The 17,408-nt window shown below is 32.5% G+C and overlaps 2 protein-coding genes across 2 annotated transcripts; one reads left to right on the top strand and one right to left on the bottom strand.

The window, feature by feature from the left end:
• Positions 1 to 2,189: 2,189 nt before the first annotated feature.
• On the bottom strand, positions 2,190 to 11,348 carry Pex7 (peroxisomal biogenesis factor 7). Its single transcript, XM_085952694.1, has 7 exons — positions 11,216 to 11,348; positions 10,882 to 11,095; positions 10,294 to 10,491; positions 8,493 to 8,678; positions 4,970 to 5,087; positions 4,394 to 4,478; positions 2,190 to 3,934 (listed from the first exon to the last, which is right to left on the bottom strand). Exons 2-7 carry the CDS (start codon positions 11,080 to 11,082, stop codon positions 3,763 to 3,765), a joined length of 960 nt encoding a protein of 319 aa, XP_085808820.1. The 5' UTR covers positions 11,083 to 11,095; positions 11,216 to 11,348; the 3' UTR covers positions 2,190 to 3,762.
• A 350-nt stretch (positions 11,349 to 11,698) lies between these two features.
• Positions 11,699 to 14,534, top strand: Arr2 (arrestin 2). The gene is made up of 6 exons (XM_085952296.1): positions 11,699 to 11,887; positions 11,970 to 12,176; positions 12,548 to 12,679; positions 13,046 to 13,397; positions 13,850 to 14,044; positions 14,235 to 14,534. Exons 1-6 carry the CDS (start codon positions 11,699 to 11,701, stop codon positions 14,381 to 14,383), a joined length of 1,224 nt encoding a protein of 407 aa, XP_085808422.1. The 3' UTR covers positions 14,384 to 14,534.
• The last annotated feature ends 2,874 nt before the right edge of the window (positions 14,535 to 17,408 follow it).

Genomic DNA, 17,408 nt, shown 5'->3' with positions numbered 1-17,408 from the left:
AATTGTTTGTTACATATGCTTTACACACCTGTAGTTATTAATCTGGCAAAGGAAACTTTCTTTTACAATATTTTTGTGAGGACTGTGCGGGGGATGAAAACATGTGTGCGGACACATTTTGGTAGGTGTGCGCGCGCACACCTTACAGGGAACATTGCCGATAGTGTGTATATTAAACTATCGCGGTAATAACTGTTAACACATAAAAGTGCTGACAGTCTCTCCAATCTCATTCCTCAAGCGTAAGCGAGACGCGATGTTGTGTTTGTATAGTGATATTTGTCAGGTTCGGACTAGTTCGTAGATAATTGGTAAACGTCGAAATATTTTGTGCGGTGTAGTTTGTATTTCTTCCAGCAGGTTACCATGCAAGTACCAATCATTGCGTGAAAATTCAGAAGCTTCTGAATTTTTTTGATCCATGCATGCAATCTTGCAACTTGCGCTTTGTAGCAATTTTCCTGTTGTGGCCGCGATAATACGTAACTACTGTCAGCAGTAAATCCATGCACATATAAACAGGGTATTATGAACATTAAAATTATAGCTACAATAATATACAAAGTACAGAAAATTTCTCTTAGGGGATGTCAGATTAAACAAAAAAAAGATATGCATGATAAAACTATCGCACTAGAATTTAGGGCCCCCTCCCAGGGTTGGTCCCTAATGCATGAATACTCTTGCGATGAGATAGCTACACCGATGTCTGCAACAACAAATCTGTAGTATAAATCATGTAAAATGCTTTGATTAATTTACTGTCCACTAATAAAAAAATCTTTTCTAAAGTTGTAGGTATATTTTTTAATATCCCTTTTATTTAGCATTAAAATCCAAATAGTCCAGAAGGTTCTGTTTGTCATTATAATTCCCTCCATGAATATATGCATGGCTCTTTTATGATTTGGTATATGACTAGCAGAAGATCCTTTGAGGTGTTTCTACTAGTAACAGCTATATACATTACATCGTTATATTATTATGAATATTTAGATGACCAATCACAAAAAATCTCATGTCATATTATATTTCTATATATTAATGAAATGTCAAAACAGGTCACCATGTTTCACTGTACCAACATATTATAGAATAAGAATATTTATACGGCTACTTCTATCAAACACCATAACTAATCGCCATCAAGAACTGTAGAATGAAAGGTTGATACTACTCCGTGTATGTAGTTATAGAGGTCCAAAAGCTTCTTTGTAACGTAAATGAATAAAATACGAATATGTAGCAGTCAGAAATATTCTTTATTTATTTGTTACCATATACACAAACCTAAACATTTAATCTATACAAATTGCATTATATTTTCGTAGGAAAGTTCCTTAATGACACAGTTAATTTAATAACTTTCATTCCAATTGAATATTCTCTTTACAAAAATTCTTTCCTGATACAAAACAGAAGTTGTTCCCTTCAAATAAGTACGTGAAAAATTAAATAGTCACAGTTACAAAACCTTTAATTCCCTATATTGCAAGATTTAAAATGAAATAACTCTTAAAATAAATATTTATAAAACTCAGTTATTTGCTCGTAAAATAAAAAAAAATGTATTTATCAAATCTGAATCTTAAAATACAAAAGACTAGATGATTTCTTTTCATTTCTGACATAGTGAGCGTGAGTGAATATCCCTCCACAAATTCATAAGCTGCCATTCAAACAATATATTATTAAATTACATTTTTTTTATAATTCTAAATAAAAAAATCTATCCTCCACGATACACATTTACAATAATGAAATTTAATAATGGCAGGTATTTATTTATAACAATGGGCATACTTAATGTGAATTAAATACAATTTAATAATTATTATTATAAAATAAACTTAGCCATTCAGGAAGATTATAATACCGATGTTTTAAAATATCTTATACATTATTATACCACATATTATTCTACAATATATTATTCATAGGAACCACCGGATTAACTAACGCACCAAGTACTTTATATCTCTAACATGAATGTGCCGATAATCAATGATCTTTATGACGTGTCAATCATTTTGCGCTTTGCTTTACATTTCTATAAACGTTCCATAACAACATTCCAAAATAAAACTTTTACTGGCATGAAAAATTTGTTCAGCAACAACCATATTGTAAATAAAAAGACCAATATTACTCAATGTAACAAAATAAATAGTTTAAAAAGTTTATATTCTGTAAATAGTTTTTAATTGGGTTAGCATTTATTTATAATTGTAAGATTCCAATGGAATACAAAATGTATTTTTAAGTTCATGAATGAGTCACCTAGTCATAACTCACATATTCCAAATATCAAGTTTTGAGATAATTGCAAAAAACCACCAGAGCACTGTTTTTTTGTAATCAGAAGAAAAGTATTGAACCCCCTTGAATAATAATGAATGAATCGATTTACATTATTTTTTTTAAATTTCACATGGTTTAAAGTGACTTTTGATATCCAACTATTTTTCTTTATTATAGATTAATGTCTTTAGAATCAATCACTTGGTACCTATATTTAACTCAAAAAAATTGTAAAATGTGAGTTATGACTCTAGGCGACTCAAATTTACTAGACATCATTATCAAAAAGTACAAATACCTTTAAACTTAGAAACAAATACAGTAGAATTCATGTCAAATTCATTGTCAGAAAAGGATAAGATAGAGTCTGTCTTCTATAAGATGGCGTGCAGGTTTCCCTCCCCCGGTTCAGCAACCATCTTGTTCCCTCCCATTGAAAACATGTAGCAGTTGAACGCAATGGCACAATGCTTTCCGTGTGACGTGTACACCAGTTTGTAGAATACAGACTATAGATAAGTCGAAAATCACTATTTTTCAGGACACCAAATAAGCTTGAATTTCGGATAACTTTCCGTATTTATGTGTAAAATTTACTAATATAGCGATGCTGATTCACTAATCCCTTTTCACCTTTACGCATATATGCATTATGATTAAATTGGCATATATTATATCAAGAGATGTTTCATTTTCTCAGACTTATCTCCCCTTTCCTTTCACAGGCAGAGATTGTTAGACCATTATTAATAAAAATACACGAAAACGGATAAGTATTCTGAGATGTTAAAATACATGGTTAAAAAAATAAAATATATTCTCAATTGTTACGACACAAAAGATGTGTTATATTTTTATTCTTTCCCTATCAACCTAACTCTGTCCATTACTTGTTTATAAGCGTCTCCAATTTCACTGTCTTGTGCTGCCTACATTCAAATATCCACGGTATAGATTCGTTTCTCTGCCACCTTTCTACATCCGAAATTATTTAGCTTTTTATTCATAGATGCCACTAATTTCAACACTCTTCTGTTTAATAGTAAAATAATTAACAAGGCATTTTGGATTTGTCAGTAAAAGCTATGATACGAAATACTAAAAAAAATGTAGCATTGTACCTAAACACCTAACGTGTATTACAATAATTTGTATGATTCTGGGTTTCAAAGGATGCGGTTATACAAAAATGCTGAAGCGTTAAACAAATTCAAAATTGTATTATGTACATACAAAGATAATTTACTTGTCGTATGTATTCAGTGAATATTGACATCACATCAATTCATTGAAAGAAAAAAATATATTAACACTAATGGAATATCATTCTCAGCTTATTACGCTTTTATGCGGTGAATAAATATATCGATTAATAATTATTATATGTAGTTCATTGATACATCTGTCTATAATATTAATGCTATTTAACAATGGTTATCTTTATAGAAATGTAAACGATGTCTATTGGTTAATAGCTTGGAGACATCTTGGAGAAAATATGTGAACTAATGAGTCCCAACCGCAGTCAGCAATTTGATTTTTACGTAATGTATTCCAATCGAGTCCATATGTGAATTCGGAATGGTGCTTTATTGTTTCGATCGGGTCTGAACTCTGTTTGAAATCCCATAATCTGTGAAATATAAGAAAATAATTAATATTCGCAAACCTTATTTTCAATTGAATGTCATATAGAATCACATAATTATTTATTATCAAGATTACGGAAATAGAATAAAATCATACTATTTTTCTTTTTATGTAGGTATTGGTAATTTATACGCTATCTATATTAAAAATATAATTATTTTATATATTACAACCTAGAATTAATTTTCTTGAGATGTACGACAATGCCATCTGTCGATAGTTGCTATAATTATTGTCATATAAAGTACACCAAAACTTCACGCATAGCAACATAGATGGCACAATAAAATTTAATGAACGAAATATTACCATTGTGAAAACTTCCACTTTTAAAAAAGGAAGTTTTGGCACATTAGTTTTGGCACATTTAATGAATTGGGCCTTGTATTGATGCGATTTGATAAAAAGTAAATTGCAGTCAATAGTCGAGAAACAAATTTACCTGGTAGTGAAATCATAAGAAACTGATGCCATAACGGAGAGGGTGTGTGGTGAAAACTGAACTCTTCTAACTGCATATTCACAACCTTAATATAAATACAAAGACATTTTAATAGAATTACAAGAAATTAATATTATTTTAAGAACTAACAATATGTAGGTAAGTACGGTTGATTATTTACGAACTCTACATAAAACTAGTCCACTTCTCTCCTTTTAAGCCGTCAAAAGGGATTTTACCAAATTGGAAGTAGGATAGAAATAAAAGCAATTATCAATTAAGAGACATACATAAATATTAATAAAAACTTATTTCTCAACTCCTTGTACAATATTATCACATGTACTTGACAGCCATTTACATGCGGTAATGGCCAACCATAGCCAGCAACAAGCGTGCCTCATCGCTTTCAATTTAGATGCGAGTAACCTCTTTTTACAACCAACAATGTTGAGTCATTGAATTGTTTTACCAACAGTGAAATGTATGACGGGCTTAATTTCAAATGTATAGTAATATCATGAAAAAAATCTTGTTTAATTTACATATATTATGTGGGAATAATACATAATATACCTTTTAATTCAAAAATCGGAGCTGTCAGATTCCGTATGTCCCAGCCTCGTATAAGTCCATCTGAACCAGCAGTGGCCAAAATATTTTGATCGTATTTACACCAATCGCATGACAACACCTGAAAATGTAACCGTTAATAGGTAAATGTATAATACAGTTAATTGAAATACAGATTATAAGTTATCCGGTTCTGTGCCAAAGTGAACATTTTCGCGGATATGGCCAGGTATAGTGTCGGCCATACAAAAAATACGAACTTATTCGCCTGTCTTTGAAGACTCTCACTCGCCAGTCTCAGGCGTTTGTTTTGGATAATTTTAAATTCGGAAGAATACTGGTCCAATAATGAGACATTTAGCATATTACGATTGGTAAGTGTTTATAATAAACTTTCAATATATTAAAAAAAAAAAAAGTTTATTTTTGCAAATAAATTCTCGGCCTCTCATTTGCCGCCATACAAAACCTCCCGGCTTAAATCATGTTACTGAAAATAGTCATTTATATTATTGTAGTTAGGCATTCACACATTAAACTGCCTCAATTGCAGAAGGGGTTGGAATATTCGCCTATTGATCAGCGGATCGGATGTTGAATCACATTGTTGGAACAAATTCACAGGTTCTATTGTTTTACAATCAATGTGTATGTTTGGATCCAAGGCATAGAGCAAAGACCCAACAGATTGAGCGAATACCTAACAACCAATTCAGATAAAAAGTCTGTGGATATCTACGTTGGGCTGAAATGGTAACAGCTTTACCAAATCTCCGTGTGCAAACAAGAGTAGGGCCCCACAGTGACAAAGAGATCACCAAATTCAAAAAATATTAAGCAAGAAACGATCATTTATCAATGGATTTCGAATTATCATCTTCCATCAAAACATATTAATTAATGTTTGAAATAAGAAATATTTTATCAAGAATTGTCAAGGATTATCAAGAATTGGATACAGTCTTTAACCAGTTCTATGCCTTCAGCGAGTTTTCTCGCTTTATGAGGTCATGATCGAAAGGTCGCACATATAAATTTCGCGAGTTATCTCGTCTGACTTTAACTCAAATTACTGGCCACTTTCGATTGATTTGCATAATCTAAAAAATTAAACACACAGTGACATCTGTTTGAATAATAATGAAATACTAAGCCACAAATTATTGGTATTACAGCAATTTTAGTAAGAGCTTCGCTCTACATTCAACGTGTGTCGTTAAAAAGCTGGGACTTGGCAGATACTGCCATAGTAAAATTGTGAGGCATATAAAAGGCTAAACAGGGTTTATACTAGATAATCTTGATTATGGTTCAATAGACAAACATGCAATAAAACATAAAAAGGTAATCAATGATGCTGAAGCTTTAATTTGAAATCATTTTTGTTTATAAATGATTATTTAAAACAATTAAGTCTGTGATACATTAGTTGTGAAATTGGAGAAGGAAAACGAATCAGTTAATATTATAATATTAGATGTACATACATATCTAAGTACAATTTTAAGAAATCAATAATTACGAAATGGGGTTTTTAGGTAAAAAAAACATTTTATCATATTTGCGAGTAGGGCCCTCATATGAACCACCGCTCAATGGTGATTCAACTTTTTTTACACATTAAAATTACAAAAATAAGTCCAATGAAATATTAATATGTATATCTGTGATGAAAAAAATATTGTCTTGTACATTCTACATCATAATTAATTTCTTTATATTTTAAAGTTTTCATGAGTCATGGATATGGTCAAGTAAGTAGCATTTTTGGTTTAGAGACAAGTATATCCACTGAACTTTATATGGCTTCTGTATACCGTGACGTGTAGACAACAATCAGAATTACCTGGTTTTTTAAATGTAAAAGGTTACTACGTCACAAGTAACCATCTGTGACGAGGAGTATCATATCATTTGAACATAATATAAAGTATATCATACATCGCGTGACGAATGCCTTAATGACAGTTAATGCTAAACACTGCCGTAGGCTTCCACTTGAATAGTTATGTAAACAGAAATACTGCAGTGCTAAGCAATATTGATTTTACACTACACATTGTTGTAAGTAAATCAGTATTACATTAAAATATAGGTATAACTTAACATAGACACTTAAATATTTTTTTTTTTTTAATAGATAGATAAGTGCTATAGCCGACGATGTTTATATCGATTCTGTCGTATTGGTCTGTCTCTCTCTCAGCCCCTTGCTCAATTAATCAGGTTCATGCTCTGATTCCAAACACAATTTTGTGTTACTTATACAAAAGAAGAAGAAAATATGGGTGACACTAAATATTTATTTTTACTTTAGAGAGTGATTTCCTGCCCTGTTTATCTTTTAAAGTAACTTTTCTTACACAGTCATGGACATGATACGTCATATAGCGTTATAGATAGTCTAATACTATATTTGTCGCAAGGAAAGCATTATGTATGTCTTTTGAAGTTATACTTCTTTTGGCGCGTTTGGGAAATCAGATCAGAGTGAATTTTTGGCGTGTGACATGAAACACATAATTTATTTTTTCACACGAAAAAAAACGCACTCGATTGGATTCGAACCACCGATCGTTTGGGTATAAGCCGAACACACTATCTTTATGCCATAGTATGGTACTGCAATCGTGACGATTATACAGTATATACAGTATAATATTATAGTTTAGAATTGTTCCGTTGCCTAGGCAGCGAATTTATTATTGTCGGCCATTTGCAATTCCTTACGTAAACAAACGATTAAACGTCAGAGAGACAGTTTGTACTTTAAAAATAAAAACAACGAGCAACCGTTATATAATTTAGTTATATAAGTTAAAGTGTATAGAAATAAACCAACGGCCTTCCAATAAGCGGTCCTTTTTCTTGAGTGTGTAATTTAACAAGATAATTTAGAGCTAGTCAAAGAATCTAGTTTATCACAAGTTTTTTTACGCCAAAGAAGTATAACTTCTAACGCGCGTACATAAGTACACACCAATTTTTTTTTGTGTCTTCATGAAATGTTGCTACGAATTAGATATACAATGTTATGCTTTAAAAGAGGATGTAACTCAAATCAAGCCCACTTTTATACTCGTTCAGACTTGCAAATACTGCATTCTTGGGGCTAAGCCAACGTAAGGGGAATTCACAAGTCAGAAAGGAATCGAGTAGATTTCTACAGATGACCAAGACTTCACATTTTTGCTACAAGACGTAGCATAAGTCTCCATAAAGTGGGTTTACAGTTTAGTGGGAAACAGACTGTTTTAATATAAATATTTGTTGGATAATCACACAACTGTGAATTTTATCCAGCCGCAGATTTCAAACTGACTACCCACAAATTAAGAGGCTGGCACGAGTTGTTTACGTATGAATTATTTACGAAAAACAAATACATAAATATGAACTTCTATGAGTACATATTGCGGTAATGGAATATTATTCATCGGCAGTCAATTATGTATTTTTATAAATAGTCGAAGAATGGAAAAAATAAATTAGTTTGGGTATCGTGATATTATTATATTTACTTTACCTCAGCTTCGTGAGCCTTGACACTGGTTGTGGGTCTAACGGTGTTGATGCTATTCCAAATCTTAAGATATCCATCACCGGAAACTGATGCAAATGTATTCGGAATGTGCGGCGAGAACATAGCGTTGTAAACCAATTGAGAATGTCCTAAGTAAGTATTCAAAGAGTTTTGTCTATTCGGGTCCCACTGGAATAAGTTAAAATATTACAGAATATAAACATATGTTTGTAAATATTATAGGTATAAGCTGGCACGCTATTTAAGGAATATTAATAAGTGTAGGTAAAATGTGTAAGAAGATGCTTACTTCTAACTGTGTCTTTCACATATCAATATCATTAGTAAGATTACATACGGCCTTTGGCTAAAGTGGCAACATTACACCGACACCAAAGCCACTTAAGCTTCAGTCAACTTCATGAGTGATGAAATGTCTCACTTAAATATGCCTGTAAAAATTACCTACACAATATCATTTCACATCTTTATGGTAATAGAAAACATTATAATAAATGAAACAGACAGAATGTATTATATTTTGTCCCTATATTAATTGTTTCAAAAAAGGAGCATAGGGCAAAAGGGTCAGATAATTAAAATAAACAACAAAATACACGCACTTTACACAAAAAAAATCATTTTATTGTTTTGTATGTGATAAAAGTTTCAAAAGATTATTTGAGCGTTTATGAATTTAAAAAAAAAATTAATTTAATCCAACTGTTGCAATTGCCCCAAACTCACAGGGAAAACGCCTCACTGTGAAACAACATTTTAAAGGCAAATACAAAATCAATGAAAAACAAGCTACATTTCACTTTCTATAAATAAATCTTAGTACTGTGAAATCAGTTGATAAAATCAGATAAGACAGGAAATTGCATTTTTCATTTTATAATCAGTCCAATGAACCAATATGATTTTACATATTTGTATATAAGCACATAAATCAAATAAAATGTTATATTACAAATAAATCTAATCACATAATTTATCTACCTACATCTGGTGGAAAGAAGGGTGAAAAACACACAAATTAGACTTTCATGATTTTTTTAAAGAATATAATGTTCATTGGAATATGGCAATACATCCAGTAATATTAGTGACTGGATAACTAAAATTGGTTTCACACTGTTCAATATGTCATGTTCTGGTGTTAAGAGCGTACTTCAGTGAAACGGGAAATAATTTTCAACAGTAGGTGCGACGAAATTTCTCACTAGTCGCCAATCGGAGACAGACAGTCGAGGTGTCCGCACGTCGATTTGTTTTGTCATGGCGTCAGGTGAAAATATTCTTAAATCGTGTAAAGATGACTAAAAAACTTTACATAGGTATGTACTCAAAAAAGAAAACAACAGAATGAATATACTATTATTATTAGTAATATAACAATAAACATAACATTAAATGGACGCATGTTGGATTTTTATGTCAAATTATATTTCGTTATGCACGCGTCATTCGCACAATCCGCACATCGCCTAGCCACGATCTTTTTAGACCATACCTGAACTGAAGTATAGCCTTGAAACTATTTTTGCCGATATACAAATTTGGAGCACGGCCAAATAGTCTTTTCTTCTTCTTTAAATCATAGTTCATACTTAATTAACAGAAACAATTAGGTTAGGTATGGTACAAGAGCTTTGGTTTATTTTTAATACTACCTTCTTGACAACTAATTCCATATCAGTATCTGACCTTTCAGTGGCCATCATTTCGATTATTTTAGTTCTATTCTTATCGAGTCTCTCTCCACAGTTATAATTAAATGAAAATTTGTAACAAATCTTACCAATTTAACGCTACAATCCCAAGAGGCACTAAGTATGTGTTGTTCTTGTCTAGTGCGTGCCCAATCCACAGAATAAACTTCTTTTTTGTGTTCTCGTAAAGATAAGGGGGCTACCGCAGGACGAGATACGTCCCACACTTGAAGTCCGCCATCACCAGAAGCGGACACTACAGTGTTGCTATCAGTCTCGGACCAAACCTACAAATAGATACAATATCCAGATATAATCGAAAAGAAAATATTTAAGATTTCCACAGATACTGAACGCCGATGACTACCTTATAGATAGTACTTTTATTATTACTATTAATTATTTGGTGTCACACTTACATGAAACGTTTATATTATCAATCAACAAATAAAAAATGTCTTGGTAAGTAGAAACAGATGGAAGTTAAACGGCCCTTGAAAATATGTATACGTCCACAACCGGGCTAGGAGTAAGTACATCGCAACCGTCACAATATCCACTGTGAATCAATAAAGTTAATCCTAATCGTATATTCAACGTTGCCATACCCTCTGATGTCACAGATCAATTTATTCATGTGTATACCTATGAATGTTAATATATTGACAATTACATACCACGTCAAATAATCCATCACTCCATTGGAATGTGTGAATTTCTGATATGCCGGATCCGTCAGGGGACAATTCCAACAAAAATAGGGTACCACCTCCAGCTAATCCAAAATATTGACTGGTAGCTACCACCAGCCTATCCGGATTAAAAGGTGAAAACCTAACACTATACCCATGTCGATTAGGAGTCAAAAACGTAGGCATTTTGAGCAGTGAGCTGTAAATTTATAAAAAAATCTGTTAAAAATCATTCCAAGTGACAGATGAATTCATCTCGAAACTAATCGACAGATTTATCTGACATTTCATTAAATGTACGGAATAATACATCGGTTACCTTATCAACTACACAATGTTCAACATTATTTGCATTTTCGTTTATAGAAAATTCCATTAATTCGTCTACAAAACAAAAATATTACAGGCATTCCATGCCAAACAGACAGATAGGAATTCAGCCATGTTTGATTATTTGTCATTCTATTCGGTCGGCGGAAAAGTGTTACACACATACAAAAATGATACGTTCGCAGATGTATGGCTTTAAAAGCAAATCAATAACGTATGTTTATGTTCTTTGAGCGACACGTCACATAATCCTATTTGAACACCCCCGCCAAAATGCAATCCTATTACAAAAGGTGATCGATTGAATATGAATCCTTACAAAATTTGAACCACTATAAAAACCGAGGAAATTCTGATACTCTTCACTTCTGGTGGACTCCACTGTTCAAGCAGTACATCTACGAAAAAAATAACATCGTTTTTCGACAATATAATTCATCTTGCAGTTTCAAGTGATCAAAAATCAAGAAAAATGATTTCTTTCTTGAGTTTGGTATTTGTGGTAGCGGTGAAGGTGTTCAAGAAGACAACCCCAAATGGAAAAGTGACCGTGTACTTAGGCAGGCGAGATTTCATCGACCATTTAGATTTTTGTGATCCCGTCGATGGAATAATTGTTGTAGACAATGAATATTTGAAAGGAAGAAAAATTTATAGCCAGGTATAAATTTTTTTCAAGTATAACCAGTGAAACAGAGTAATAAAATTTTCGACCCCGTGCTAAGATCATTTTTTTTTCTTAGCTCGTCACCACTTATCGGTATGGTCGCGAAGAAGATGAGGTCATGGGAATTAAGTTTTCCAAGGAAATGGTACTATCACACGAACAAGTCGTCCCAATGATCAACAGCAAAATGGAGTTGACTGCTATCCAAGAAAAACTGCTGAAAAAGCTTGGACCAAATGCGTTCCCGTTCACTTTCCCATTCCCGGATATGTCTCCTAGCTCGGTAACTATTTTATTAAACTCTCTATTTTATTTTTTAATCTCACCACGAGGATATAAATAATCCACTATAAATTTAAGTACCTACGTACCTACTTGTGAGATAAAACTCTCGTCATTTATAATTAAAGGTTTGAAAAAAATCTCATCAATTTTACCTTGATTTATTTTATTAACTAATACAAATAAAGAATAAAAAAAACTCACCAAAGTTTCACAATCTATCTAATTTTGTTTGTGCAGATAACAAAATATAATTGAAACAGTTACGGAATTTTGCTTCAAAAATATAATTCTACGATAAAATATCCAATGCAAATATAATTTTGAAGAAAATTTTCGTGCTCTTGTTTGAATGAATAATTTGTTGCTTAGATAACCCTGCAACCTGGAGATGATGACCAAGGAAAACCTCTGGGAGTCGAATACAGCGTCAGGACGTATGTGGCTGAGAATGAGGAAGACAAGGGCCACAAGCGTAGCTCAGTCACATTGGCTATAAAGAAGGTAAAAATATTTTCTATTTCCAGACGTACAATGTTTAAATTTTATAAATAACTATCCTAACATACGAATTGCATTTTCCACTAATTTTATTTTTATGTTTGAAATCATTTTTTTAAGTTACACATTTTAAACATGAATTCATGCATACCACTCATTTGATGTTCTTGATTTTATTTCTACAAAAATAGAAACTCTAACATAAATTATTAGATTGACAATTTTTTCATTATTTTTTTTATTATTAATCGCGGTTTAATAATAACAATCAACAATTACTTCTGTACGCATAAGTTGAGCTTTATTATTTAACATGTTTAACGAATAAATTCAATTTACTTTTACTAATAAATAATATTTTTTCGATAGCTGCAATATGCTCCTGCAACCCGTGGCCGACGTCTCCCCAGCTCCCTCGTCAGCAAGGGATTCACTTTCAGCAACGGCAAGATCAACCTGGAGGTTACACTGGACCGCGAAACATACTACCACGGCGAGAAGATCGCTGCCAATATCATCGTCTCCAACAATTCGAGGAAGTCCGTCCGCGGGATGAAGTGCTATGTCATCCAGCACTGCGAGATCACCATGATCAACTCGCAGTTCAGCAGACATGTCGCCTCGCTCGAGAGCAGGGAGGGATGCCCTATTACCCCAGGAGCCAGCCTCTCCAAGACCTTCTATCTCGTGCCACTTGCTCGTACCAACAAGGATAGTCGTGGTAAACATACCAACTTTTCTCAAAATGAGCTACCTACTGATGTACATAAACACTACTATCTTTTACAGATAGTTTTACGAGAATTGGTTTTGAAGCATTCAATTTACCTCAGTTCAAGGGACAGTAAGATGAATAAAACGCGGTAGATTTTCACCTACTCTCTCTGACACCGTTTGCAATAATTTATTTTTAAATACATGGTTTCATAATAGATACCTACATTATTCTACATAACACTAACACTATGTATCGGGATAAAATGTTACGTATCCTAAAAATATCAATAAATATAATTCGGCTTATCGATATAACTGAAAACTAAATCATTGGTCAAGTAACTGTCCTTTGGATAACGAATAAAGTTAACAAAATCAATAATCAACCCTTCATTAGAAAACAACTGATCGATACAGATTTAATAAAGCGAATTTAACACTTTCAATTATTTTTAGGAATCGCTCTGGACGGACACCTGAAGGAGGATGACGTGAACCTTGCTAGTTCTACGCTGGTGGCTGAAGGAAAGTGCCCAACTGAAGCCATCGGTATCGTCATTTCCTACTCCCTCCGCGTGAAGCTGAACTGCGGAACACTGGGAGGAGAGTTGGTGACTGATGTGCCATTCAAACTTTTGCATCCGGCTCCTGGTACGTTGCGATAGCATTAAATTCTTATCTATCGTTTTGTAACATTGGTGTTTTACTTCCCAACGTAATTATTTAACTTTTTTTTTTTAAATGATGCTATTAAATAATATTTTGAATAAAACTGTACTGTTTGGTAAGTTCAATCTATTTCGTGAAGTGTATTAATTGTTTTATATTTTGATCTTCTCAGGAACTATTGAGCGTCAACGCGTGAATGCGATGAAGAAGATGCAGTCAATTGAACGTCACCGTTACGAGAACTCTCTTTACACCAACGAAGAAGAAGACAACATCGTCTTCGAGGACTTTGCTCGTCTCCGTCTTAATGAGCCAGAATAAACAATCACATACAGAAACGACACAAGTTAAGTTATTATGATGGACTGCAACTAAAATGCCAAATAGCACATCGCGAACATTCTATTTTCGAAATACATTTTGAAATTCGCGGGAAATTAACTTTGGCACGTAGGCGTCAATTACGATTGACAAAACAAAAAAAAATATTAAAAAATCACAAAAAAATTCGGAAAACAAAATGAAAAATTTAAAAAAAAACCAAAGATAAGTGAAGTCTAAGGAAGAAAAACAAAATTCAACCACCAGAAGTATCATTAATATTCGCAAGAAAATGTCATCTTTGTATCTTGCGATTATTTGAATTTTATTTATATATTATTATTTTTTTATTGTTATAAAAAATCGGAATCGAACGCCACAAAAAAAACGATAACATCTAACTGAGGGGAGAATATTCCGAATTACTTAATATTATATTTTTATGATTTAAATATTTTTAAAATATTATTTAAACCTAACTGGAAATAATTGTTGTATTGAAGATAAAATAGATTAATTTGTAACTATTCACTATGTATATTAATAACAACTTAGCAATATTGTAACAACTCAATATGAATATTAATTTGAAATATTAATATGATTGTGTAAATTTTGAATAGGGGTAAATTTCAAATAATAAAAATAACCAAAGCATTCTGTACTTACTGTTTTAATTTACTCCTTCCACTTTTAAGTACTATTTTTAAATCCAACCACCGGAAAAATATGAAAAACGTTTGAGAAAAATATTGAATATTGTATATTCAAGATCTTAAATAGAACTAGACTAAAGGGTCATAAAAATGCCTTCAAGAAAACTTGTACTGTACTGTACTTAAACTGTACTTACTGTTTTAATTTACTCCTTCCACTTTTAAGTACTATTTTTAAATCCAACCACCGGAAAAATATGAAAAACGTTTGAGAAAAATATTGAATAGTGTATATTCAAGATCTTAAATAGAACTAGACTAAAGGGTCATAAAAATGCCTTCAAGAAAACATTATCCCCCCTTCTGAAATCCCTAAAATTCGTTATTTTTTAATGTCTTGTCTTTCGGGGAATCAAATTTATTGTATTCACTTACCGTCTACTATTTATTTCACACCGTACTTGTCCGTTACACAAAAATGCATGCAATTGTTTACAACCCATTAATACAAGACTTGCTAAAAACGAAAAGAGTACAAATCTACATGAAAACATACTGGAGTTATATGTAAACTACAATGGTACTTGCGCCGTTCTTATGTGGAGATTCTGATAACAATAATGACTATCGGATCTATAAGGTCAGTAATTCCTGGTCTAAAAATCCCTAACCAAAATGCCATACTAAGTAGTGTAAGAAATGCATAGTCTTTATGGACTACCACCATACAGTAAAACTAACCCTTCATTTAAAATCACACGTTCCCATCAGTGGAAAACTGGACAGACCACTTTGGCTATTTATATTTGAATATCAACTAGCTGTGGGAAGTAATTTAATTCAAACAAAATACGATCATCGGGTTAGACAAATAAGAGTCGAAATCCCTTCTCGCATTTAAATATGTCCACCAAGGGATACTTCCTTGCAAAAAAAGCAGGTTGACCGGTTTTATCCGGATATGATAGCGTAAGAAAGTATTCAATTCAACCCTTATACATATCGCATGTAATTTTTAATTCTTTCTTAGGGTGGATTGCGATGTCCTATTCATTGAAAATCCTCCCCTTTTAATTTTTGACCATTTATTTGACGTCGGGTGAAAACCTGTTTTGGTCTACCTGTCGAAACGGAAGAGGAAGGTCGATCCATTGTCTGGCGACCCAAATTTGCATAGCTACGTAAAAAAGGGATACTATTATTGCATAAGAACATTCTAAGTGATATCGCAGTACCTAGTTGTGTATGCAATGTATAATCCGTTTACATATGCCAAGTAACGAGACAGTATGGCAAGTTCCAATTTCATATGAGGTTTAATTTAATCAAGATTATTAATAATTAAGATAGCATTTAGGTACCTACCTACTCACTTGATTGAAATATATTTTATACTAATATCTAATGTCAACAATTTATATTTCTTTGTATATAGCTATTTCGGTTATAACAACATTGCTAAGTCTGCATACATGTATATAAATATATAAATTATCTATCGGTGTTAAGCAGCTATCGACGGTAGGTTATCATATGTATGTATTGAGGTATTATAATAGTTACAATAAGTTAGCCGTCTAAATTGTGAAAACTGTCTATCTCGCTCTAAAAGTTAACACAGCCAGGGGGGCTGTTAAAACATAGCACTTTTTGACAATTTAGATCAGCGATACTCAACCTGCGGCCCGCGGGCCGCATGCAGCCCTTGAAGCTTTTATGTGCGGCCCGAAACACATTTATTATCAGGAATTTCGTATATCTTGAGATTCGATTCGACTTTGACGCACAGATAGTGACACCCGAAGATGATTGTCATTATGGTCCACATCAGATCTGGTATAAGAGTGTTGCTATTGCACACGATTAATTTAAAAAACACGCATAATTTTTAAAATCTCAAAAATGTGTTGTAAAAAAGGGGGGGTTTCATGATTTTTTTCTTCACACCAGTAGTGATGCGGCCCGCGTTACTTTAAAAATATATGTATTTGGCCCGAAGAAAAAAAAGGTTGAGTATCACTGATTTAGATGGTTAACCCACAATACATAAATATTATTATAAACTACCGTCGATAGCCGCCTTGTGTATAGAACAGACCCACTTGTATTATAAAAACGAATGCAAAACATTTTCCCAAATGATAGATTTTGAATTTATTGAAGTGATCTCTCAAGACACTTTCTAATTCACTGTACATTTTAGTCATATATTAGATTATTTTATTTTACTATTTAATTTATTTTAAATCCGCCACTACTTTCCAAGATGGCGGCAGTAGTACTTACTGGAAACTAGTGATATGTACAATTTACAAAGTCTACCCTTTAGGGAATCATTAACTGATAAAATATTGATCGTAAAAATCAAT

This window comes from Rhyacophila brunnea, unplaced genomic scaffold, assembly GCF_057557595.1.
Source record: "Rhyacophila brunnea isolate RB1 unplaced genomic scaffold, BYU_Rbru_1.0 scaffold_3, whole genome shotgun sequence".
Taxonomy (NCBI): domain Eukaryota; kingdom Metazoa; phylum Arthropoda; class Insecta; order Trichoptera; family Rhyacophilidae; genus Rhyacophila; species Rhyacophila brunnea.
The sequence above is the reverse complement of the archived record's forward strand: the minus strand, read 5'-3'. Positions and strand labels throughout refer to the sequence as shown.